The sequence below is a fragment of the Gekko japonicus genome, unplaced genomic scaffold (assembly GCF_001447785.1).
Source record: "Gekko japonicus isolate JY-2015 unplaced genomic scaffold, Gekko_japonicus_V1.1 scaffold823, whole genome shotgun sequence".
Taxonomy (NCBI): Eukaryota; Metazoa; Chordata; class Lepidosauria; order Squamata; family Gekkonidae; genus Gekko; species Gekko japonicus.
Window position 1 is genome coordinate 367,600 of NW_015170915.1, and position 25,120 is coordinate 392,719.

The 25,120-nt window shown below is 44.1% G+C and overlaps 1 protein-coding gene across 1 annotated transcript in view; it reads left to right on the forward strand.

Moving 5' to 3' along the window:
- The first annotated feature begins 6,078 nt into the window (after nucleotides 1–6,078).
- Nucleotides 6,079–25,120, forward strand: part of LOC107116753 (filaggrin-2-like) — a 66,467-nt gene continuing 47,425 nt past the window's right edge. Inside the window, exons 1-2 of the mRNA XM_015418744.1 lie at nucleotides 6,079–6,524; nucleotides 21,575–21,789. Coding sequence (XP_015274230.1) covers nucleotides 6,189–6,524; nucleotides 21,575–21,789 — 551 coding nt within the window. The 5' untranslated portion in view covers nucleotides 6,079–6,188. The remainder of the gene's footprint in view (nucleotides 6,525–21,574; nucleotides 21,790–25,120) is intronic.

Sequence of the window (25,120 nt, forward strand, 5' to 3'; positions counted from 1 at the left end):
CGCCCTGAGCCGGCTCTGGCTGGAGTTGGCAACCCTGGAGGGAATCATATGTTTGAGCAAGTAGAGGATAAGATAGGAAGAGCATTGCTGGAAATAATATAGAATTGCCAAATGGAGGATTCTGGAAATCTCCCAGAACTGCTCTCCAGATTACAGAGATCAGTTCCCCTGGAGAAAATGGCTGCTTTGGAGGGTGGACTGTATGGCATTGCACCCTGCTGAAGTCCCTCCCCTCCCCAAACTCCACCTTGAAGTTACACCTTCCAGTTTGCTGCAGTGGTTAAGAGTGATGGACTCTAAACTGGAGAACTGGATTTGATTCCCCACTCCTCCTCCATGTGCAGCCCGTCGGGTGACCTTGGGTCAGTCACAGTTCTCAAAGAGCTGTTCTCTCAAGAGCAGTTCTCTCAGACTCTCTCAGCCCCACCTACCTACCTTACAGGGTGTCTGTTGTGGGGAGAGGAAGGGAAGGAGATTGTAAGCCACTCTGAGACTCTGAGCAAAGGGCAGGGTATAAATCCAACTTTTCTTCTTCTCCAGGTTTCAGCCCCCTCCTCCGCAAATCTATGGGAATTTCCAAAAATGGATTTGGTAACCCTACAATAATGTGAAGTTTGGTGAATGAATCAGGTCCATAATTAATCAGATCTGAGATCTTAGAATTAATGGTGCTAGTCAATCATTATCTGAAAATTATACACAAAGGGTAACATTCCTCTTTCAGTATTAGCTATTTATCTCATTTTTGTTCCGCCCTTTCTCCAGTGACCTCATGCATTATAGCCAAGAGAAGAGCATTAAAGAATATTTGAAAGTAATAAGGTCAGGCAGAGTATATTCACCGTCCCTCATAGAGGCATACTTGGAGAAGACCTTACTGAACAACTCTCATGAAACCTGTAGCAGAAGGGCAGAGAAAGGAGATAACTGACAGTAAATGAAGAAAAAATGGGAAACTAGAAAGATTTTTGGCAGAAGATGAAAGAAAGCGAACCTTTTAAATGTAGCCCCTGTTAGTTCCATACAAAGGACTCTCCAAGTAAACATGTCAAGGGAAGCTGAAGAGGAAAGAGAATCTGGGAGACTGAGAAGAAAAACGAGAGACAAGTGTCAATCTTGTATGCTACTGCCTTGTACAATTAGTTTCTGGTCAGTTTTGAGAACAGAATTAAGATCATACCACTTTAAATAAGGTCCCAATCAGATGGGTCTTTAGATCCATGCCAGGCATGAATGCTTGGTGGATTTAAAGGTAATGACCAGACAGCAACATCTGGGAAACGTGCCTCTTCCGTGATCATCCTGTTTTGCCACACTTCGGAGCCGTATTTAAAAGATACTAGTTAAAGTCTGGAGTTTTCTCTTCCAGACGGGCCAATTGTGGACTTTCCCCCGTTTGATCATTCCAGCACGCAATCCTCCCATCGGGAGGATTAATTGGGGGGGGGGAGATCAAAGGATTTAAAGGGCTTCAACTGATCGGCAATTAGCTTGTGGCTCGCCTACCAGCTGGAGGGCCCTTTAAATCTTTTTGCAGGGAGGGAGAGGGGCTGTCGCTGGCCACAGCTCCGCTGGCAAAAAGGCCCTTTAAAGGGTCTTTTTGCCAGTGGGGTGGGGGCCGCAGCACATGTGGGGCTCCTTTCCCAGCAGCAATTCGTCACTTGGAATTCAGGCCTGTGCTGCTGCCCCTGCTCATTGTGGCTGGCGACAGCCCCTCACCCTCCCTGCCAAAAGATTTAAAGCGCCCTCCAGCTGGTAGGTGAGCCACAAGGTACCTGCCGATCAGTTGAAGCCCTTTAAATCCTTTGATCTCCCCCCCATTAATTCTTTAAAATTCAGTTCTTATTCATTCCCAGTATCCTCAGAGCTCTGAATCTGAAGAAGCAATGAAGCAAAAGAACTGATCCTTGACTTAATTTTTAACTGACACTCAGAAATATAGTTAAGCCGTAAAGCAACAGAATTCAGTGAGCAAAGGCCAAACATGCTTTCTCTTCAAAGAGCCATACCTCTACCAGAGATAAACTTAATTCAGATTCTCACAATTATTAGTGTTCATTATAATCAGAACAAGACAGCTTGGGGTCATACATTTGTTTCAAAAGAAATAATTAATTTCTGATATCTTTGCAAGTTCAAACAGGGAAAGGGGAGGGACCAGTTACCAATTATGCAGCTACAGGAAATAGAGGGTTTTTTGTTTTTTTGTTGTTGTCAAGTTGCAGCTGACTTATGGCGACCCAGTGTGGAGGCAAGAGACTAACTTGCCATCGTCTGTCTCTGTGCCGTGATCCCGGACTTCCTTGGGGGTTTCCCACCCAAGTACTGACTATAGCTGATCAGGCTAGCCTGAGCTATTCAGGTCAAGGCATAGAGGCATTAGAAGGGTGAAAAGTGTCAAAATTTTCCAAAATAACTATCCAGACCAGGACAATTCCCATTACTACTCTCATTGCTGCTACAAATGTTGAGTCATTCACAGTGCCAATTCAGGTCAAGGCATAGGGGAATTAGAAGGGTGAAAAGCTGCCCAGTGTCAAAATTTTCCAAAATAACTATCCAGACCAGGACAATTCCCATTACTACTCTCATTGCTGCTACAAATGTTGAGTCATTCACAGTGCCAATAGCCCTCCTGCACAGGCTGATCGCTTACAGTATTTCCCCTCTACACTGCCAATTCCAGCCATTAAAAAAATTGTAGTATATTGCTGTAGACACTACAGGAATATACTACTAATTAAATAAGAAATGGTATGTGGAAGGGGAAGAAGAATGGTGCTGGATGTGATGCCAGATGTGGGCGGGGAAGTGTGCAACCCCACACCTTCCTGTCCACACTTTTCCCAAACCTGCTTTGGGGATCATATTCCCAGAAAGATCAACAAAAGCAGGAATCCACATTTACCTGACCAGCAAGCTGTTTGCTGTTGTTTTCCTTTAGAATATTCACTATTCACTTCCAAATCCTTAGCAGGCATTCTCCTCCAAAATATTCATTCCACAGTAGAGGAGTGATGTAGGATTGCCAACTCTGTGTTGGGAAATACCTGGAGAATTGGGGGGTGGAGCCTGGAGAGAGGAGGGACCTTAGAAGGGTATAATGCCATAAAGTCCACCTTCCAAAGCAGACATTTGCTCCAGGGAGACAGATCTACGTGTTCCAGATATCAAATGTAGTTGTTGTTGTTGTTCAGTTGCACAGTTGAGTCCGACTCTTCGTGACCCCATGGACCAGCTCCCGCCAGGCCCTCCGTTCTTCCGCCGTCCTCTGAAGTTTGCTCAGTTTCATGTTCGTTGCATCGATGACACTGTCCAACCATCTCATCCTTTGCCATCCCCGTCTTCTTTGACCTTCAATCTTTCCCAGCATCAGGGTCTTCTCCAGGGAGTGCTCCCTTCTCATTTGGTGGCCAAAGTATTTGAGCTTCAGTTTCATTATCTGGCCTTCCAGGGAGCAGTCAGGGTTGATTTCTTTTAGGATTGACTGATTTGATCTTCTTGCAGTCCAGGGGACTCTCAAGAGTCTTCTCCAGCTCCAAGTGCCACCTGGAGGGTGGCAACCCTATTATGAAGATAGACAGACAGACAAAAAGACATTGCTTTTGTTTAAAGGGGGAGCAGGCACAACTATGAGTATGTTCTCTCACAACATACAACTTAAATTCCGTTTATCTCCATGTGATCAGGTGTCCCCTTCAACAGTACTGTGTCAGTTCTCTTTCCGTTGTAACTCCTGCGAATAATGAGTATCACCCTTTAACTTCCCCATTTGTAGATAAAGGCCACAGAGTTATGCCTGTTTACAGTCAACTAGTTTCAGTAGGGTTTACATGGGAATGCATTGTGACCCCAGTGTTATCACATGGGTTGCAGTCACACTGGCAGATTGGCGCGGTATGGTGGCGCCCAGGGCTCTAGTCGGGGGGGAGCTCTCAGGTACGGAGCTCCGGAAGAGAACCTCTAGGGGGCGGGGCGGTCACGTGGTGAAGCCCCGCCCCCTTCTTTACCCCGCCCTCTGCTTCGATCCTCATTCCGTTTGGGAATGAGGATGAAGCAGGAGGGTAAGTAGCCGGGCCTTCTGACACACTTCCGGTGATGTCAGGGGGTGTGGCCTTCTGTCACTTCCGGTGATGTCAGGGGGCGTGGCATATGCAAATAAGTTATGCTAATGAGTTATGCTAATGAGCTCCGGCAGCTCTTTTTCTACAACAAGACCCCTGGTGGCGCCTCTAATTGTACCTGAGTAAAATGTTGCGGGGCATATCGTCCAGACAGCACACTCTGCTGCGGATTTCCCACGCAGCCATCCCATGGTCAAGCATCCACATTACTGCAGCGCCTCAGCCACAGAGCATGCTGCCCAGTCGGTTTTTTAAAATTGCAGGTGGATGTACACACATATAGGCAAAAAACTTTTAAAAACAAACAAAAAACCAGCGGTGGAAACAAATCTGCAGGTTCAGACGTCCCTTCTGGGTTCCTTTTGCTATGGGAGAGTTCAGAGATCTGAAAACCTGGAGGGAACTGCAAACAATCCATTAATACCTGACTTTCCCCGGTATCGGTTCATTCCACTTCCATTACGGAACAACTCAGGCTGCCAAAGACTGCGCCACGGTAGGCAGATGTTCTCGTCTGGAGGGGCTTATTTAATCCGCTCAGGTAACACTACTATAGCACCACAAACTGCGTGTGTGACCACAGCCATACAGAAGGCTGAAAATCCACGTTTTAATACAGAAAAAGTAGCACACTCTGTCAGTTAAGGTTGCCAACCTTCAGGTGGGGCCTCGGGATCGGCTGGAATTACAGCTGATCCCCAGACCACACAGATTCATTCCCCGGAGGGAAATGGCGGCTTTGGAGAGCAGACACTATGGCAGTATATTCTCACTAAGCTCCCTCCCCAGAGACCACCAGAAAATCTCCAGGAATTTCCCACCCAGAGGTGGCAGCCTGACTGCCACTGATGGCAAGTCTTTTGGGCAATTCTGTGCCATAAGCCACATCCAATAGTTCCCTTCTAGAGTGCCCTACACAGCCCTTCATGCTTTGGTGTGGGTCTTCGCAAAGTTTGCCTCTGACTTAGAGTCAGAGAGCAGGTACCAGAGCAGTGCAGTATGGAAGAACCTAGACTTTCCTAGGTCCAGAATATAGCATCCCTGCCTAGAATATCCCAGTCGTACTTCTTCTACAGCCATGTGGCACCCATACCAACAAGTTTGTTTTTCTTGAAACATTTCTATCCCATCCTTCCATTTTTATATCAGATCCCCGGGGTGGTTTACAACAAAAGTAAAAACTAATATCAAACTGTAAAGAAAGAAAAAATAGAACCAGTAAAAAAATTAAACATGTATAAGAATATCATCAGCCACTAGTGAAATTCAATAGTCAAATAGCCCGCCAAATTCCAAAAGTTTCAACCATCACCAACCAACCCACTAGTTGCTGGACCACCCGCACACAGTGTATCCATAAAGTCTGGAAGGCAATCTTCTCTATCTTTCATTCTACACTTGTGATCATGAACCGCAACCACCTTGTTTAACTGTTGCCCAAGACTGACAGAAGGCACTTGTGGGAGTCCTGTGCACTCAGCAAGAAAACAAATTGTCATATGGGTTTTTATCATACACTTCTTTTTGATGATTTAGGACTGGTTACTACTGAGGAAATAGGGCACTGGGCCAAGATATCCCTACATGTTCTACTCTGCGCTGGCTGCTCTGGTGTGATTTTGTGTTTACCAATGTGGCGTTGATTTCGCTTCTTTTTTCAAACCTCTGTTTTGACGTTTAAGGCTGAGACAGCCCTTTTCGCCCCACTCTGAGGGTGTAGTGTAGATAGATGCCAGTGAGTAATAATTTTTGGTTTTAGTCCCCCCCCTTCCTCTGCAAATGCCTGAGCATGTGTGTTCACCTCACAAACAAACTACAAAAGACAGGAGGGAAGGAGGAAGGGAGAGGGAGAGAAAGCCAACAGGTTGATCTGGATTACCTCAACAGTCACACCCTCCCTACTTTATGAACATAGCTGAACAGGTGTTTGTAATTCATTAGCTAAACTGAGCTCAGCGCAGACAGGAATTAACTCTACGCTTCTTCTCCCCAAGGTGCTTCTTGTCTGTCTCAGTAGCAGCAGCCAGCTGGCCCAGTGCTTCTTCTGGCTGTCTCGTACCCACTATGACTAGCCACCGTTCCCGGGAATTCAGTAGCATCAGCAGCAGGTCTCCTGCTTCACAAGGGGCTGCTTGTTGCAGGAGGAGAGAACGGTCGTACTCCCCATCTGCAAGATATGGGGCCTGTAGCAGCCACACTGGTGGTCTCACCAGCAGGCACAGCTTCAGTGCCTCGAACCTCACTGGATATGGGAGTTCTGCCTACCCCAAGGTCTCCTACAACAAGCGACTGCTGACTCCCCTGAACCTGGATTTTGATCCCTCCATCCAAGCGATACGGACCAAAGAGAAAGACGAAATAAAGACTCTCAATAACCAGTTTGCTGCCTTAATTGGAAAGGTAAGACAAAGCCCCTTTCTCTTCACCGAAGTGTAGGTCAGGGCCTACGCTGTTGAGGCAGAAGTAGGAGCTGGCCACTTCAGGTGGCAAACTGCTTCCACAAAAGGATGCCAAATTGTCATCGATTTATCTTGCTCTTATATTTTTCTGCTGATCAGACTGCATGCACAGTTCGTGATGTTCAGGCATCAAAATGTTTTAGGCCTGCTCTGGTGCATGCCAAAGGGTTTCTTTATAAAGCCTTCCTGAAATATATAATCCTGTATTTTATTTCATCTACTGCTGTGCTGTGCCTATATGAATCTCAGGTAAGTGACAGCACTGTAATATCCTGGTCTCCCATAACTGATAACTTTGCTTTATTGTGAGAAGGGGGTAGCCGTTTACCTGTTGTAAATGAGATTTAAACAGATGTGCATTCTAGCATCGGCGATAAGGAAGCATTGCTGTAGAGTATCAAAATAAGAAAATAATAAGTGAAAAGCTTGTGAAATAGTCGGGAGTTGTGGTTTGGTAGAGAAACATGGTGAAAAAAAATATTTTTAGCCCACCCACCACTGGAAATCCACACAGTAGTCATAAAAGCAAGTGAATGGGCTAGTGGGGGGGGGGCACATATTTCAGTGACAGACTACTCGAGTTTTAATGAAGGGAAATGTGATATTACCTGGGCAGAATTGTTCCTTAATGGGAAGTACCTAGATTTTATGTGACAAATCATAGCTGTTTTTTAATACAGTAAATTTTAATGCTATGTGGAAAGGATTTAAGAGACATAAAATGCACGTTAAGGCTCTGACTAGCGGTCCTTTGACATTAATGCCAAAGCTACAAATTTATGTTAATTTTATGCCGGTTTCATGTTTATGGCTTGCCTCAATGAATTATGGGAATTGTAGTTTGATGAGGGTGCTCAGTATTGTCCTCCTGCTCCTTCCTCCACCTCACAAAGCTACAGATCCCAGGGTCCTCTAGACAAGGAAGTGACAGTTAACCAAGTTGTTTTTGTAAAAGTAAGCCCTAAATATTAGGGAATAAATATTATGGTGATTTAGGGAATGAAGCCCTTCCCTCACACCATAGTCCATTTTCTATTGTTTTGTGTATCAGTGTCTCCTGGGTAGGCCTATGCTTTTGGGGACTATTGTTGGCTTAATTTTTATGTATTTATTTATTTTTTGCTAAGGATGCTATAGAGACCACAATCAAGACTAGAGCCACAGTGCTGCATAATAATCCACAAACATTTCTGTGAGAAGGTTATACCTTTCTTGCTTATTTATGTTACTGGCCTTCCTTTCAAATAACTCTTAGCTGATTTTTCTCAGCTTTTGGTTTTTGTGCATGGCAATTATATTGATCAGAAAAATAGGAGGAGGACTCAGCATAGGTCATCCCTCCCTTCCCTATATCCCTTTATCATCACTGTTACCGCTGGAAATAGATGTCATTACACATATTATGCAGAAAAATTAGGTAGACTGGGGTAATGATTCTTTCTGAACTGTACCATTTAAGACTGCACTTGAGTGACAAACACATAACCACCATGGATAAATTTTTAGCTTTCTCTGATGGTATTTGTTTTTTCTGGAAGATTCAAAAATTAGACATTCCTCTGCAGTCTAGGCCAAAGCGCTATCACCTAAGGGCATCGCTGCATTCTGTGTAATCTGTAGGTTTGCCCATTGTAAGACCCTATGACAGGCAACATAGCTGGTCTCACGTAGACAAGTATAGACCAAGTTATATTCCTGCTTGATATTTTAACCAGAGGGACAGGAATGAATTGATGGCCTAACAGATTGCGGAGTAGAGACCTCTAACGTGTCTCCTAGAAGTCTAGAGAAAAAATGCTGCAGTAAGCAACTTTTTCCTCCCCTTATCCTGTGAGGAAACCTTTTGTGTATTAAAAATCCACAAGGAAGGCACAGTGTTGTTTTCAGAGTAAAACAGTTTGACTACCCAAGGCAGGTTCCTGCAAAGCCCTTGTGTTCCGTAAACAGATGGTAATCTCCTGAAGGACTGAAGGATTGCTTCACTGACGTGTCTAATGTAGGCGACCTGCCAAGGTTTAAAAAAGGGGGGGAAATGTACACAGTCTCACGTTGGTATCACTCTGATTTAATTTGAAGAGACTTTTTATTCCTCAGCTATGCAAATATTACACCCAGTGTTCATTAACATGCAAATAAGAATATGTACAAGCTTGCTACCTGGTTTGTGCATTACAACACAGGTACTGAACCCAGGACCAACTAACCATACACATTTGATTCAATCTTTTAAAATACTGGTCTTGAGAATACAGAAGTGTATATTTCAAATTCATTTGAACAATAGGCACTTTGGGAGCCAGTGCGGCATGCTTTAGTGGTTTTCAAGCTGTGTTCTGTGCTCATCTGTTCCCAGGAAACTGATCAGGGTACCTCATTATAAAAGTGAGTAATGGGGGACAGACGTCCATGAAATAACAGCTTGCCTTCCCAATACTGATCTTCTCCTGCAATGCGTAGCTCCGGAGGACTATTGGGTGTGTTTTTAGGGTTGCCAATCTCCAGCTAGGGCCTGGGGTTCTCCCAAAATTACAACTGATCTTAGAGTTGTGAACTGATCTCCAAACTATAGTGATTGCTTCCTCTTAAGGTTGCCAGGTCCCTTAGAGATGCTGGCAGGGGAATGGATGGGGGGCATTCTGGGAGCCAGAAGTGTCCCCTCACGATGTGCCGACATCACAGGTGGTGATGTCACCCAGAAGCGATGTTGCACACCATGCCTATGTCACCTGGAAGTGATGTAGGCATATCAGTGACGTCGGGGGTGATGCTCTCGTTTTTTGGGCAAAACTCTATGGTAAAATTGGCCTCAAGGCGTAGAGTTTTGCCCAAAAACCAGAGTGTCACCCCAACATCACTGATGTGTCTACATCACTTCCGGGCGGCATAGGCATGTCATGCAATGTTGCTGTCCAAAAAATCCAGGGGATCCCCTGCTACAGTGGGAGACCTGGCAACCCTACTTCCTCTGGAGGAAATGGCAGCTTCACAGAGCAAACTCTGTGGTATTCCCTATATTCTAGGAGAAATCCCTCCACAAATTCCTCCCTCCACAGTCACTGCCCCCAAACTCGGAATTTCCTAGGCCAGTGATGGCAAAGCTATAGGGTACACTGTTACCTCATGGAGGATAGTGAAGCCAGATGCTGCCTGGCCATCATTACCCTGCATATAATGTTTTCCAAGATCCTCTGAAGCCTTCAGCGGTTTTGTAGCATGTAGGCAAGCATCCTCAGAGAACAAGGGTATATGAGAATGCAAGGTCTGAAAGCTGCTGGGCTTCGGCCTGAGAGGCCAGAAGTCCATGTTAACGTCCCACCACCCCACATCTCCTTTCAATGTTTCCCTAGTAACTTTTGGTGAAAGAAAACACATGAGATGTCATTAGCCTTAGAGCTTCCTTGGCCCCTTCACTCCAATTCAAGTGTGAGGGGAGTGAGGAAAGGAAGCGTAATGACATCATGTCATTACGCATCTTGAAATAAACGTTACTCAGGAAATGAAGGGAGGAGACCTGCAGCTTCTGCCTTTAGCAGCAGAGAAGCACATAAACCTCGCAAGATGTAGTTTGAGCCTTGGGTTCAAATTTCATCTCTGCTCATTCATCGGAGGGGTAGAGAAAGGACGTATGGTGACTGAACTTTTCAATCACTTATATGGTTAGCAGCAGTTTCTGCAGTCATGGCTACAGTGTTATTTTCAGCAGTTGTTAACGCAATAATTGAGAGTTGTATGCATGGTCTGCCAGTTCACACAATAAATGATTGTTTCCACACTATGTTTACCCTGGCTCACAAACCACAGCAGGGTCTTTCAGAGCATCCAAATCACACAGTCCTCTCATTCTCTCCCATTGCCTTCCACTGTTTCCCTTCCTTTGTTCTAATGTTTTGAAATCTTGCTTGAAGTTGATCTTTCCATAAAGCAGCAGATTTCCAAACCTTTCAACACACATCCAGCATCATTTACCCACCCTATTCTCTCGTACCTGCCATTCCCCCTGCCCAATGCAACTGGTGGGCTTTAAAAACTTTTTTAGTAAGTATATTGTTATAACACTATAGTAATATACTTGCTTCCAGTTTATTAATTAAAAAAACAGCAAGAAGCTGTCTAGTATTGTGTGTTGGGGGGGGGGTACCTGAGTGTGGAGGGAAACCAGAGAATCTCCCCGCTTGGATGCTTTGTAGTACATGCCTTTGCATTCACAGTGGTCATGAGTCAACAAATGGGGAATCTTCTCTGTGCAGAAGCAGCCTATGAGAGCCTCTCCAGAGACAACCAAAACCTTGAAAAAGAAAGGTTGACTTTTCATAAGTCAATGTATTCTCAGCTTTAGCTCTTCATTTTAATATCACAGGAGTGTTGTGTGGATAAATGAGGTAGGAATTGTAAATACAAAGCATTCAGTGTATTTAAAGTGCCATAGAAACTATTAATCCTAATGCAACTATTTAATGGTCCAGTCCTAAGCATTGCTGCACTAGCAAAAACAGTGTGTGATGCCTCAGCTGCAAACCAATACCACAGTCTGACACATCACCCTGGTGCCAGAGAGCCAATTTAGGTGAAGCATGTCTGTGCCAACAATGTCTCCCTGCCCTGATGTGGCATTGTTAACATCACTTTTGCTGCCTTAGGGCCAGCTCTCACCATTTTGTGTACAATTTCACAGGTGGGTACAGTTTTGCAAACCTCAAATAGCAGTGGGTAGATTTTGCTGCAACAGCATCCTTTCTCTGAGCAGGACTTTTGGAAGGTTCCGGCCTGCAAACAGGTAAGATCAGTAGGTGTCCATACTTGAACATTGCCTGTGTTGGCCCCCATTTGGAGGAATAATTATGAGGTTAGGAAGACTCCCACATTACTGACGTCTCACAGAATGTGTCCGATGGAATTTTATAGAAGGGCTTTCTTCTGAAGGGGTGGCTATTTTAATATTTTGCTGAAAGTTTATTAAGGCTTATATCGTGTTCATAATCTTGTTTTAATTTTTAAACATCTAGACAAGAAAGATGGGCTAGTAATAAATACATGACTGAACAGGCCAGTTTCAAATGCATGTTTTCCATACATAAGGTCCCAAGTTCGGGGTCCCTGATATCTCCTATTAAAAGGATTGGAGGGCTAACTATTTATCTTGAGGGTTGGGAATTCATTGACATGTCCACCTTCTGATTAATATATAAATTCTGGAGAAGCAGTAAGAAGTTCCCTGAGATACATGAGTGTTCAGAGGCAGCCTGTGATTACTTGTGCCAAGAAGCAACATCAGGGGAAGGTATGCCCTGTTGTTGGCCCTCCAGAGGAACTGGTTGGTCACTGTGTGAGATAGGATGCTGGACTAGATAGACTATTAGTCTGATCCAGCAGGGCTCTTCTTATATTTCTCCAGTAGGCCAAATAGCATGCCCAGGGATCAGGAAAATGGCAACTGGGCAAAGGGGGGCCCTTGAAGTATCTTCTCTATGTATACCACAGTCCCAGTCAGAATCAGGCACTGAAATCAGGCCAGTACTATAAACTTCAATGTGTTCTGTTATTTGAAGCATTTTTTTTCTCCTACCCCATCGCCAATATCGGAAGTGAGCCGGGCTGTACAAAAAATGCTCTAAGTGATAAGTGTGCAATGAGTCAAGGTAGGAGAAGAGGGAGTGGTTCATTTCCCTTCAATGACATGCTCAGTTTTTGGTCCCAGTTGATCTTCATCCCCACTTTATATGGCACCAACAATCCCCACACCTGCAGGCAAAATGGCCCTATCCAGGCTCCAATGAAGGAATTAAAAAAAATAATAATAAATCCCAATGGCTTCAGTGAAACCACGATGGATGACTACAGAATCTGAGAGTTGAGGACTTCTTCTCTGGATCCTATGACCATCTTCTGCTAAGTCTTCTTCCAATGAAGAATGGCTTTTTTGATGGAGAAAAATTCATTATTGAATGAAGTGTTTTAGTTGTAGTTTGTTTCACTGCTGATGTTTAGAAGTTTGTCCCATTAGGGAAACTACAGTCTGTTGCTGGGCAGACTAGACCTATTAAAAAGGAAAGAAAGATGGAAGAGACAGTAGAGCAAGGACTGTAAGAGGGAAAGAAGGATCAAGCGTTGTGTTAACAATCCTCCCTTCTTTCATCTCCTTGCCTGCATCAAGCTACACCACAGATGTTTTTCTCTGTTGGAGGAAGATTTGGTGGCAGGGAGTCATAGGATTAGGCTTGTCAACTACGGACTCTTAGAGCTTTGGAGGCGGAGCCTGGGTAAGGTGGGGTTTGGGGAGAGGAGGGACCTCAGCAGGATATAATGTCATAGAGTCCACCCTCCAAAGCAGCCATTTTTTCCCAAGGGCAACAGCTCTCCGGAGTCTGGAGATCAGTTGTAATTCAGGGAGATTTCCAGGCCTCATCTGGAGGATGACAAGCCTACATAATAGGCTTCAACCCCACATTTGTTTGTTCTGTCAGCCATGCATAGCTTTGGAGAGGTCCCTGCTGTCTCTAGGTTTGTGCCTTTAACTGGCAATGGTTTAAGCCTGTGTTCCTTCTGCGCTTGTTCCGTGCCTTGCCCAACATGATAACAATCACGCCCGAAGCCTCTAGGTGCTATATATAAGAGGATTACTAGGAAGGAGCCTAGCAAAAGATCTCTCTTTGGTAGTTCCTAGCCAAGCAAAACATTGGAAGCAAGAGCCGATGATAGTAATTAAGCTAAGGAAGAGGTTGCCAAAAGAGTGGGTGAATACTCCATCATGTGCAGTCTTTTGATAGACAGTAGAGATAATACTTAAGTCTGAATATAGGTTAGCCAGGCTTGTTATCATAAGAGCTATACTGAAAGGGATAGGTCGACTCTCTCAGGGGCGTAAAGGGCTTTAATGAAAACTTACAAGGTTTGCATTGAAAGCAGAGATGATTGTCAGTTTCTTTCATTACTCAGTGAGTCTGTGAGCTTTTGGGGCACAATCAATCTTCATATACCGAGTGTTGGTTTTATATCGTGGCTAAGAGAGTGAGCTGTGAATTGTTCATCTCTTGCCGGTGGCACAAACTCACTAGGTGGCCTTAAGCAAGCCCGATTTACAATCTGGAGATATTTTTTAAAAAGATATTTGTATTCTGCCTTTCTCCCCGGTGGGTGCTCAAAGCAGTTTACATCATAGTTCTCCTGTCCTCCATTATATTCTCACAACAGCAATCCTGTGACGTGGGTTAGGCTGAGAGACAGTGGCTGGCCTGAGATCACGGAGCAAACTTGCATGACATAGTGGGGGTTCAGGCCTGGGTCTCCCAGATCCTAGTCCAACCTTCTACCCACTACATCACGCTGGCTAGTTAATAATACTCGTCTCCTTTGTGAGGATCACAACAAGGCTATGTATATGACGCACTGTACTGAAAGCAGTACTCCTAATGTCTTAGAGACGCCAGCCTCCAGTGTGACCTCATCTCCAAACTACAGAGATCAGTTTCCCCTGAGAAAATGGGTGCTTTGGAGGGTGGCCTCTATGTCATTGTGCCCCACTGACATCCCTGGTGTCCCCAGAGTGCTTTCCTAAATCTCCATAAGTTTCCCAACCTGGATCTGGCAATCCAGCCCCCCCCCCCTTCCTTCACCGGTAGGAACCCTACTGAATTCTGAGGCCTGAATAATGCACATTTTATAAGTCTACAGTTCAGTAGCTTGGCTATTGTCCAGTCCTTTGTGGCATCAAAGAAACTAGGGGAAACTAGAGGTAGAATTGTTGGTGGACTAGAATTATAGCCCAATGAAATTTTCTTTGGGGGTATTTGGTGGAGGGGTTTTGATTTACCTACACAGTCCAAAGCCTAGCTCTCATAACCAGGACCAAACATTTCTGCTTGGTTGCATGATGAAACCATGGCCTCTCTAATTTCAGGCAAGCCACACTGATTTCCTGTCTTTCAAGCTTGTGGTAAGATGGTTATGAGAAGTCAGTGACATATCAAATTCAGAATGGGCTAATCTTTTCTCATGCCACTTAACGTGCTTTGTAGCTGAATCCAAAAGACAAATCCAGACTGAATTCTCAACATGATAGAGGCTTCTTACGACCACTTCACTCTAGGCTTATACAGCTGGATTGTAGTCAGCATGGCATTATTATAAAGCCTGACTCTAGCAGTGGGGCAGTAGTGAGAATGGGATGAATCCAGAAGAAGATTACCACCTTTCCTGGAATATTTTCACAAGTGGAAACATATTCTACATGGGCAGTTTTCACTGTTAAATTTACCGTATCCCAAATGACCTTTCTGCTCACACAAATTATTCTGCAAGGAATAATGTGAGGAAAGGAATAAACAAATCTGGTGGCATCTGTTCTGATCGGTTTTATATCTAGAGCTATTGCTGTGCAAGCAGAACTGCTGTAGGTGAGTTTTCCTTTCTGTTCACCTATCACAGGATCCAGCCCAAGATTAAGTTATTCGATTCAAATGTTCATTTGTTCACTATGATGCTCATCATTTTAGTAATGGCAAAGTTTGCTTTGAAGAGTGGAAGAATCCCACACAGTACTAAAAGGTACAAATACCCTCTGTCAAGCTTAGCCTCTTGCTTGGTTCTTTCATCTGAAAAGTTTAGAATCATTGGAGGTTCAGATGACAAGGGTTCCCCCCCCCCCATAGCTGTGGTTGAACTAGTCACTTTTTTGGGCCTCAGGAAATAATTATTCCATATCGTAGTGCAATTTGGGATTCACGAAGATGGCTATTAGTGGTATGGCAGCCACTTATAAACTCACTCGAGATTGACTACGATTGTCTCTAACGCAGCATGAAGCATGCTTTGTCATGCCACTGCAATTGCCACACGTTTCCATATGGCTGTAGACTGAAATAATACTCATGTCATGGTGTCGCCACAGATGACTGGCTCTCACCCACAGACGGTTTTCTGAACTGACCTTTGGTCTCTGTTCTTTTCTGCTTGGTTTTTAATTTCTGCAATTTTATGACAGATGAAGAAAAGCCATTAAAAGCATTCCCCGGGGTGCCATTGTGGTGCAGTGGTGAGAATGTTGAACTAGGATCCAGGAAACCAAGGTTTGAATCCCCACTCTGCCATGGAAGCTTGCTGGGTGACCTTGGGCCAGTCACATCCTGTGAAAGAAAGGGCACAGAAATTGATGGGAAAATAAAAATACAACAGAAATATATTTATCACCATAATTTTTGTTCCTTTTTCTTGATTTGCGGTAGAAGCAGGGCTCTAGTCGGGGGGGAGCTCTCAGGTACGGAGCTCCGGAAGAGAACCTCTAGGGGGCGGGGCGGTCACGTGGTGAAGCCCCACCCCCTTCTTTACCCCGCCCTCTGCTTCGATCCTCATTCCGTTTGGGAATGAGGATGAAGCAGGAGGGTAAGTAGCCGGGCCTTCTGACACACTTCCGGTGATGTCAGGGGGTGTGGCCTTCTGTCACTTCCGGTGATGTCAGGGGGCGTGGCATATGCAAATAAGTTATGCTAATGAGTTATGCTAATGAGCTCCGGCAGCTCTTTTTCTACAACAAGACCCCTGGGTAGAAGTACTTTCCAGAAAGAGAACTGCGATCATACACACCTTTAGATCCAACATAGCCATGAATGCCTGATAGATCTAAAGGGCATGATCAGACAGCAACATCTGGGAAACATCCCGCAGTTGTCGGCAACCCATCCTGCTCCGCCACAGAAGCGGAGTTAAAAGACACTGGGGAAAGTCCAGCTCTAACTAGTCCCAACAGGCCATGGATGGACTTTCCTCTGTCTGATCGCTCAAGCACACTCATGCCGTTGGGATGGTCTGGTCATTCCATCCCAACATGGTGCCATCTCCCCCCCCTCGCAGTATGTGCATAATTGCATACTCCATGGGGAACCCTCAGTGCAGAGGTACAATTCCTTGTTTATGCGCATAGGAAACAAATGGCAAAAAAAAAAGGATTCACCGACAGTGGCATCAGATCATACAGTGACAGGTTGAACCTGCAGCACAAAGGGGTGTGTGATCTTGCAACTGCGAGTCAAATTCCTCCGGAGGAAATAGTCTCGCTTCCCCTCTGCTCCAATTGGCACGTGTGACCACAGCCTAAGAGGAATTGCAATTCTTGATTGATCAAACAATGTGCATCATTGTACAGATGTTTCATAAAACACTATCCGTCTATAAAACCTTCGGCTCCTTTTTAAACATGTCCCACCCAGGCCTGGCTCACCCACTGGTCTAAATAGTTGTAATCTCTCTAACCTCTTTAACCTGCCGAGAACAGTGTTCATGCTTATGCTATGTACACATACTTGTAGTACAACACCAATAAAAGAGGCTTCTTTATATCTGAAGGAACGAACTCTTTGTCTTGATTGTGAGAATAGATGCAGTAAAAACTGTATACGTTCTGTACACAGAACATTCTACACAAATGATTATAACTAATGATAAATCTTTTAGAGGACTCCTCACTTCAGTCTATTTTTATGTCCCCCTCCCAAGTTTTGAGAGAAATCCATTCACACCACTAGTTTCTACAGAATCTGGTGTCTTTTTTCCAAGTGTGATTTAACAACTTTGGATTAGCTGCTTCTTTAAAGGTTTTATTCAAGTGTAACTATTTTAGATTTGAGAAAAGGCATGAAATTACAAAACTCATGATAAACATCAGATAAAGCTATCAAAAAAAAAAAATTCCCACCCATGGTGTGTGTCAATTGTGGTTTTAAAGCTGGGAGTTCTTGATGGGCAGGGATGGTAGTTTATTTTTTTAGTAATTAGTACAGCAGAATCCCATTCACCACAGATTCTCCTTCACAACATGTGGTCTTTGAGAGTGCAACTTTCCATGTACTTATTTGGGAATAGGTTTCATTGATCTCAGTGGGAGCTCCTTGGAAAGATGTGGAGGAATGAAACCTCTGTGACTAGTTAGAAGTGTGTATGTGTGTTTGTGCTTGTTGCGGCAACATGTTGTTTCGTTATTTTCAGCAGAGAAAGGAATGGCTATATAACCTCATCAAAGCTATTAAATACAAAATAGGTAGGTTTAATTTGAGTCAGGCCTCATCAGTTCTTAGATTTCTTCTGAATGGAAGAAAGCTCAGCCAGGTCTCCTGGAGACATCCTGCCTTGGATCCTCTGTTCCTTGCAGTACCTCAGTAGCATTAGGGGAAAGATGGGGAAAGGATTTGGAACCGTGCTGATGCTGTGACATTACTTCCAGTGTTAATGGGAAGTGACATCATCACATTGGTGTCATGCACTAGGATTCACCCAAAACTCTATAGCATTGGTGTGATGCTGATCAGATTGGTCCCCACAGCCCACAGTCTCCCACCAGGTTCCAGCGCTGGCCTGGCATTCCTAATTCAGCCCTGGAATATGTAGCATGCCACTGAAGAAAAGTGCATCTCAACATATAATGATGGTATATCTTGTGAGTCAGGAGTCAGTTGTTCCAGGAAGCCTTGGGCCCAGGCATTTCTTCCTTTTTCTAGAAACTAACATCTGAAAATAGACATTTTACTGTCTGGAAGGAATTTAACAATAGTCAAAAAAGATCTTTCTGCTACTTTGATTATTCCGTCCCTGATAACTCAGGATGGGTTGGGAAGAGATTGCAATGCCTTGTGAATTGTTGATATCTGAACATGTATTTTAAAAAATGTCCAGTAATAACTTGTTTATTCGGTGAACATACAGTAGAAGATCTGATCCTGAGAAACAGGTCTGAATATATTGTCAGATCTTTGGGGAAATAATTCTTGGCCTCTATTCCCCATCTGCAAAATGGGAATATGGGTTTTGTTGAAAGCAATACATTTGTAAAGGATTTAGCAGAAAAAGGCCGCAATTTTATGTGCTCATGTTAGGAATAAGTTTTTAGTGTGGGTGTATTTTGAGCTGTTGTTAATGGCTGTCTTTTTGTGGATTTTAATTTTTCATTGTTTTTTATTCGGATAAATGGAAGGTCATATTTTGTAAAGATAAAATGTAAATTGTATTGGGTCCTCATTGGAAATAAAAACAGGGTGTCTTTGAGAAAGCTGGAGACATTTGGATCGAGGTGGGTCGGCACTGCTGTTGCTATTAGACCTGACAGCAGCATTCAATATGGTCTATTATAATCTTATGACCCACCACCTCGCCAACACAGGTGTCCATGGGACCCTACAGTGGTTTTCCTCCTTTCTCCATGGTTGGGGACATAGGGTGGCACTAGGTAAGAGGGTCTCCCCACGATACTCACTAAAATGTGAAGTGCCCCAGGGGGCAATCCTCTCACTGATAATGTTTAATATCTACATGCGCCCTCTTGCCCAGTTGGTCCGGGGGGTTGGGATGGGTTGTCATCAGTACGCTGATGACACCCAGCTCTATCTGATGTTGGACGGCCACCCGGATTCTGCACCTGAGAGCTTGGACAGTGCACTGTCCGAACTGCTGCTACATGAGACCATCATGGCTCGGTATCGGCTCACATTTCCCCCAGCTGTAGTAACTGGGATTAATTACATTGCACTGCCCACTTTAAATATTTTAAATACTTTAATTTTAAATCTGGTTTTATTGTATTATTTACTGTGTTGATTTAGATTGTTTGTATTTATTGTTGTGAGCCACCCTGAGCCCGTTCGCGGGAAGGGCAGGGTATAAATTGAAATAATAAATAAATAAATTATTTATTAATTTACATGAATACAATAAATACAGGGTTGGCAGGTTTCCCTGGCCACTGGCGGGGGGATTAGGGGTTCCCGCTCCCGGGTGGGAATCTCCTGGAGATCTGGGGGTGGAGCCCGGGGAGGACAGGGACTTCAGTGGGATACAATGGCCACAGAGTCCACCCTCCAAAGCATCCATTTTCTTCAGGGGAACTGATCTCTGTAGTGTGGAGATGAGCTGTAATTCCAGGGGATCCCCAGGTCCAAACTGGAGGCTGATGTCCCTAAATAAATATGAAAAATTCAAAAATTAATGTGAACAAATACAGCTGATTCACAAAATAATATATACTTAGTATAAATGCATAAGAAACGTGCACAATACGCCATCATAATTTCAGATTCATTTCCTGGGCAACTCAGTATAACATATCAACAGATGCCAGTACATTTCTAAACAAGTGATATAAATGTTTAACTGTGAATGTTCCAGAGTCCAACAAGTCCTTTAATTTCCTTTGAACACTAAGCCCTTCAGTTAGGGTTGCCAACCTCCAGGTGGGTCCTGGGGAATTTCCCAGAATTACAACTGATTTCCAGACTACAGAGATCAGCTCCCCTGGCAAAAATGGCTTATTCAGAGGATGGACTCTATGGCATGATATTCCCCCAATGTCCTTCCCCTCCCCAAACCTTGTCCCCGAAGCTACACCCCCAAACCTCCAAGAATTTCCCAGCCTAGAGTTGGCAACCCTACCTACAATATGTGGTCCCCTAATGAAGAAAAGTGTAGTAAGTAAATAGTAATAACAGATAATAAATAATTAGAGTCCGCCAAATTTAAACAGGCATATGATCAGATGATATTAATAAACTGTAATAAACAAGTGGTAACACACCACGATGTTTGTGGGGGGATCCCTTCCCCCTCCTAACTTTAACCCCTCACAACATCACTGCCAGTGTTCCACTGCAGTTAACCACTTTAAACTAAAATTTAAATTAAAGCTGGTAGACAGGTGGAGAAGCCACGATATTTGCAGGGGTCCCTTCCCCCTCTTAGCTATAACCCCCCATCATCACTGCCAGCACTCTGTTGCAGCTACTGCTTTAAATTAAATTTAAATTAAAGCTGAGAGGGGGAAGGGATTCCCCCCCCACCGGTATCATGGTTCCCTCCCCATGGCCTGTCTATCAGCTTTAAGTTTTAAGGTTTTTCTGTAAACCTAGGGAGTCCCCCAAGTTTGGAGAAAAATCTCCTTTCTCTCAGCGTGGGCTCAAGCCGTGTATTTAGAAATTGCAGATCTGCCCACATGTCAAAAATAGACTGATATTTGTATAATCAGATGGTGAAGATTCTAGAAAAGTTGTGACAGAAGGAAAAGATAAAGGGGTGGTTTTTTTGGCATGGAAAAGCAGTAACAAGGACGATAATAAAAGTCAAGTCAGTCCCTTGGGGGAGGTGGTATTCAGTATACTTGGTTATCATGGGCCTGGGAGCTCCCTTGAGCTAACTGTCATCTACATTTATTATTATCCGTAATAACGACCCACTCTTTGAGGATGTTGAAGGACAAACAGGATGTGGGGAAACACCTTTGTCAATTAAAATGCCAATTAAAATTCATAGTCTATTAAATTCATAACACTAAACCAAACAGCTACTTTAAGTGTGGCCAAGTGGGATTAATTGCCCCGCTTCCCCCCTTTAAATAGCAAGCATACATGGCATGTCAAAAGTGTTTTTTGAAAATCCCTTCGGGTTCAAAAGCAGTTTGCTGTGTGAGGCTGTTGCTTGGGAAGTGCCACACAAGATCCTCTGCTGACACACAGAACTCGTTGTGCAGTCCTTGGGATGCTGTCTAATTACAGTGCTTCATAATGGAAGATAAACTATCTAATAAGGAGAATTTCTTTAAATGTAGGGGCATTTCACAAACACCACAAGTTAACACCCATCACTTTATTTAGGAGAAATTTGCAGCACATTCTGTTCTTAACATATAACATACAACACGTGGTTCTCAGATGAAATAGAATCACTAAACACTGAACATTTCCGAAGGAAAATAATTGCAGGTGGGAAATAAATGATATGATCGTAGAGGGCATCCATAAGTATTTTTATTTAAACAACACACACAAAGGATATAAAGTTTGGTGTTGGTGTAATTTGGGATAGTGTTTTACTCTATGCAATCTATGATTCAGTTATGATTTGGGTGGCAAGTAAATGAGGGGGCTATATAAGAATCTGGCAGACATGTTTTTGATAGTCGGGGCTGATCGGTAAATGGGAACCCTTGAAGCTCCTCCAACTCTTCATATTAATAACCCACAGGTCCAGAGTCTGGAACAGCACAACCAGGTCCTGCTTGCGAGGTGGAACTTCTTGAGAGAGCAAGACAACTCCCTTACTGACTTGGATATCAAACTTCTCTACGACCAGTACATGAACAAACTGAAACAACAGATCCGATCTATCGATGCCGAGAAAGAACAGCTGGACTTGGAACTTGATGAAGTGCTGGAGGCCATGGACAATTTCCGGAGCAAGTAAGTCTCTCTCCTGTCTCTTTCAAAACTTGATAGTCACATAATCAAACCTCCATAACCTAGCAATCTTTGTCCTTCAACCAGGGGTCATTTCGTAGGAAAAGAGGTGCAGGAGCTCATTAGCATAACTCATTTGCATAACTTATTTGCATATGCCAAACCCCTTGACATCACCGGAAGTGTGTCAGAAGGCAACACCCCACCACTCAGACTCCACTGGATTGTTTTGGATTGCTAGCTATTGGGGGGGGGACGTGCAGATCTGTCCTCGCAGAGGAGGGAGAGCTTGTACCTGAATAAGGAGAGCTGCCTGGTACCTGAATAAAACTTGGTCTTAAAGGTGCCACTGGACTGTTTTGGGCCGGGGCGGGAGCTCTGCAACTTACCTGGCTGCTTCTTGCTCTGACTGAGGGCTGCTGGGAGCAGGGGGCGGGGCTTGTTGCAAGTGCCTGCCCCCTGGTCTCTTTACTGCCGGAGCTCTGCTCCTGTGTGCTCCTGCAGGAAATGACCCCTGCCTGCATCCTTCTGGAAACAGTTTACACAGACACACAGGAATACACTCTCCTGATTTTATGTCTAATACACGGGGACGGGTTGTAAAGATCCTGAGAGCAGCACCATGAGGTGGGTATCTACATATAGATGGGGGGGGGAGGCTCCATATATATGTAGAAATATATATCTTTGGCTATTAGCCAAGAAGGGGGTAAAGCTGGAATGGCCTGATAAGAATGAATGTGCACCAGAAGGCCCATAACCACTGAGAGTAGTAGAGAGTCAGTTAAATGAAAAAAAGGAGTGGAGGGGTTAGTGGGATTATAAGGGTTCTGAAGCCCCTGAGAGCTTATAAAAATCATTGAGGGAGAGAGTTGCAGCATAGGGGGGGTCAACATTTCCAATTTGTTTGCCCCACCCGCAATTCCTCACAAGCAACCAACTTGTTTTTTAATAGACTTGTTGTCGGGGGTGTCAAACATAAGGCCCAGGGGCTGGAACCAGCCCATCCAAGGCTCTTATGTGGTCCGTGAGCAACTAGTGCAAGGGAGGGAACAGGAGTGGGCACAGGTAGTGGGAACAGCCACTCCAATTGTAGCGTCAGCATGGCAGAACAACCTCATCTGCTGCAGTCAATCAGTGTGGGGACATCTCCACAGAGCTGCCTGCCTGGCTCTCCAGTCTGCCCAAGTGGGTTTTCCTTTGCACCTCCCCTCCCAGCCCATGGAGCCTTGCAGTGAAGATGCACCAACTCGGAGCTTACTAGCTGCTGTCCTTTATACACTTTATATCTCCGGTGCCTTGCATTACGTTTTATGGCACACATGGCCTGGCTCCACAAAGTGACACTTATGTCAGATCCAGCCTTTGTAACAACTGAGTTCGACACCTCTGCTTTATATCTTCAGTCCCTGCAGACAGCCTTGGTACTATTAACAAGTTTCACAAAACACAGAAACAGAAGCATCATGCAAGTGTTCATCTGGACGCAAATAGAATTGGGAAGGGGAGGGGTCAGGATGATGTTTGCCAGTGCTCCCCTCCCCCGCCCATCCCAACGTCTTCATGTAGGAGCTGTGCATACAGGACCTTCTAGCTGTAATCCAGGACTAGGGATGTAACAACGTTTCTGTGCTGGTTCAATTTGAAAGGTCAAGCTTCTCTTGCAGAAAATGTGGGTGACACTTTCCAAATTGCTCATTCAAAATTCAGTAGAACTCCTGTCGAAATTGCAGTCTTTTGTTCAAGAATTAGCATAAAAAATAGCACCAATTGTGTTGTGAACCTTTTCCTACTGTACATTTTACTTGATTTTTATCCAGTGCTGCTGATGCTCTCTGACCAAGATTTTGTTATGCAGATGATTCAGACTGGTTAGCTGATGTTTCTTTAATGAGTGCTAATTGCCCCATAATAGTTTTGTTAAGTGTCCCTGGGATCCTGGAGAAGTGACCTCTCCCGGTTGACTCAGAGATTTGAACAATACCAAGTAGTAAGAGTAATTGGATAAGAACAGTGTAGCAGACAAAGGATTAAATCACACATAACTTGTCACTGAAAAAGAGATAAGAACATAAGAAGAGCCCTGCTGGATCAGACCAGTGGTCTATCTAGTCCAGCATCCTGTTTCACACAGTGGCCAACCAGATCCTCTTGAGGGCCAACAACAGAACATAGAGGCCAATGCGTTCTCCTGATGTTTCTTCCTGGCTCTGGGATTCAGAGGTTTAGTGCCTCTGAACATGGTTCCCTTTAGTCACTATGGCTAGTAACCACTGATGGACTTACCCTCCGTGAATCTATCTAATCCTGTTTTAAAGCTGTTTATTCCTGTTATTCCTGTGGCCATCATTATTCCTCTGGCAGCAAATTCCACACTTTAATCATTCTCTGTGTAAAGTAGTATTTCCTTTTGTCCATCCTGAACCTACTGCATATCACTGGATGGCCTCAAGTTCTAGTAATTTGGGAGAGAGAGAGAAAATTATCTTTGTCAGTTCTCTCCACCCCATTCATAATTTTATAAATCTCTATTATGCCCCCCCCCCGGTTGTCTGTTTTCTAAACTGTAAAATCTCAGACTCTTCAGCCTTTCCTCATAGGGAAGGTGCTCTAGTCCCCTAACCATTTTGGGCTGTGCTCACACACATTAAATAATCCACTTTCAATCCACTTTCAATGCACTTTTGAATTGGATTTTGCCAGTTCACACAGTAAAAATCCAGTGGGAAAGTGCATTGAAAGTGGATTGGAAGTGGATTATTTAGTGTGTGTGAATGCAGCCTTGGTTGCCCTCCTCTGTACTTTTTCCAGCTCCACGATGCCTTTTGGAGATAACGGTAACCAAAACTGTACACAGTATTCCAAATGAGGCTGCACCATACATCTGTACAGGCCACTTTATTCTCAATCCCTTTCCTAACAATCCCAGACATAGAGTTTGCCTTTTTCACCACTGAAGCACACTGGATTGCCACTTTCATTGAGCTCTCCACTACGGCCCCAAGATCTTTTCCCCTCTCAGTCTCAGTAAATTCAGACCCCATCAGCCTATACTTGAAGTTGGGATTTTTTTTTTTTTCCCAGTTGGGCATCACCTCACACTTACCAACACTGAACTTCATTTACCACATTGTTGCCCACTCACCCAGTTTGTGGAGGTCAAATATTCCTTACTGCTGTGTTTTACACAAAAATTTGGTGACTTCCCCCAACAAATGCATGTCATAAAAGCAGACGTAAAAATAGATAATTATAGCACCTACAATCGGGTGGGGATTTTTGTTGTTGGTTTTGTTTTGTTTTGCCATCATGTCACAGCTGACTTATGGTTTCC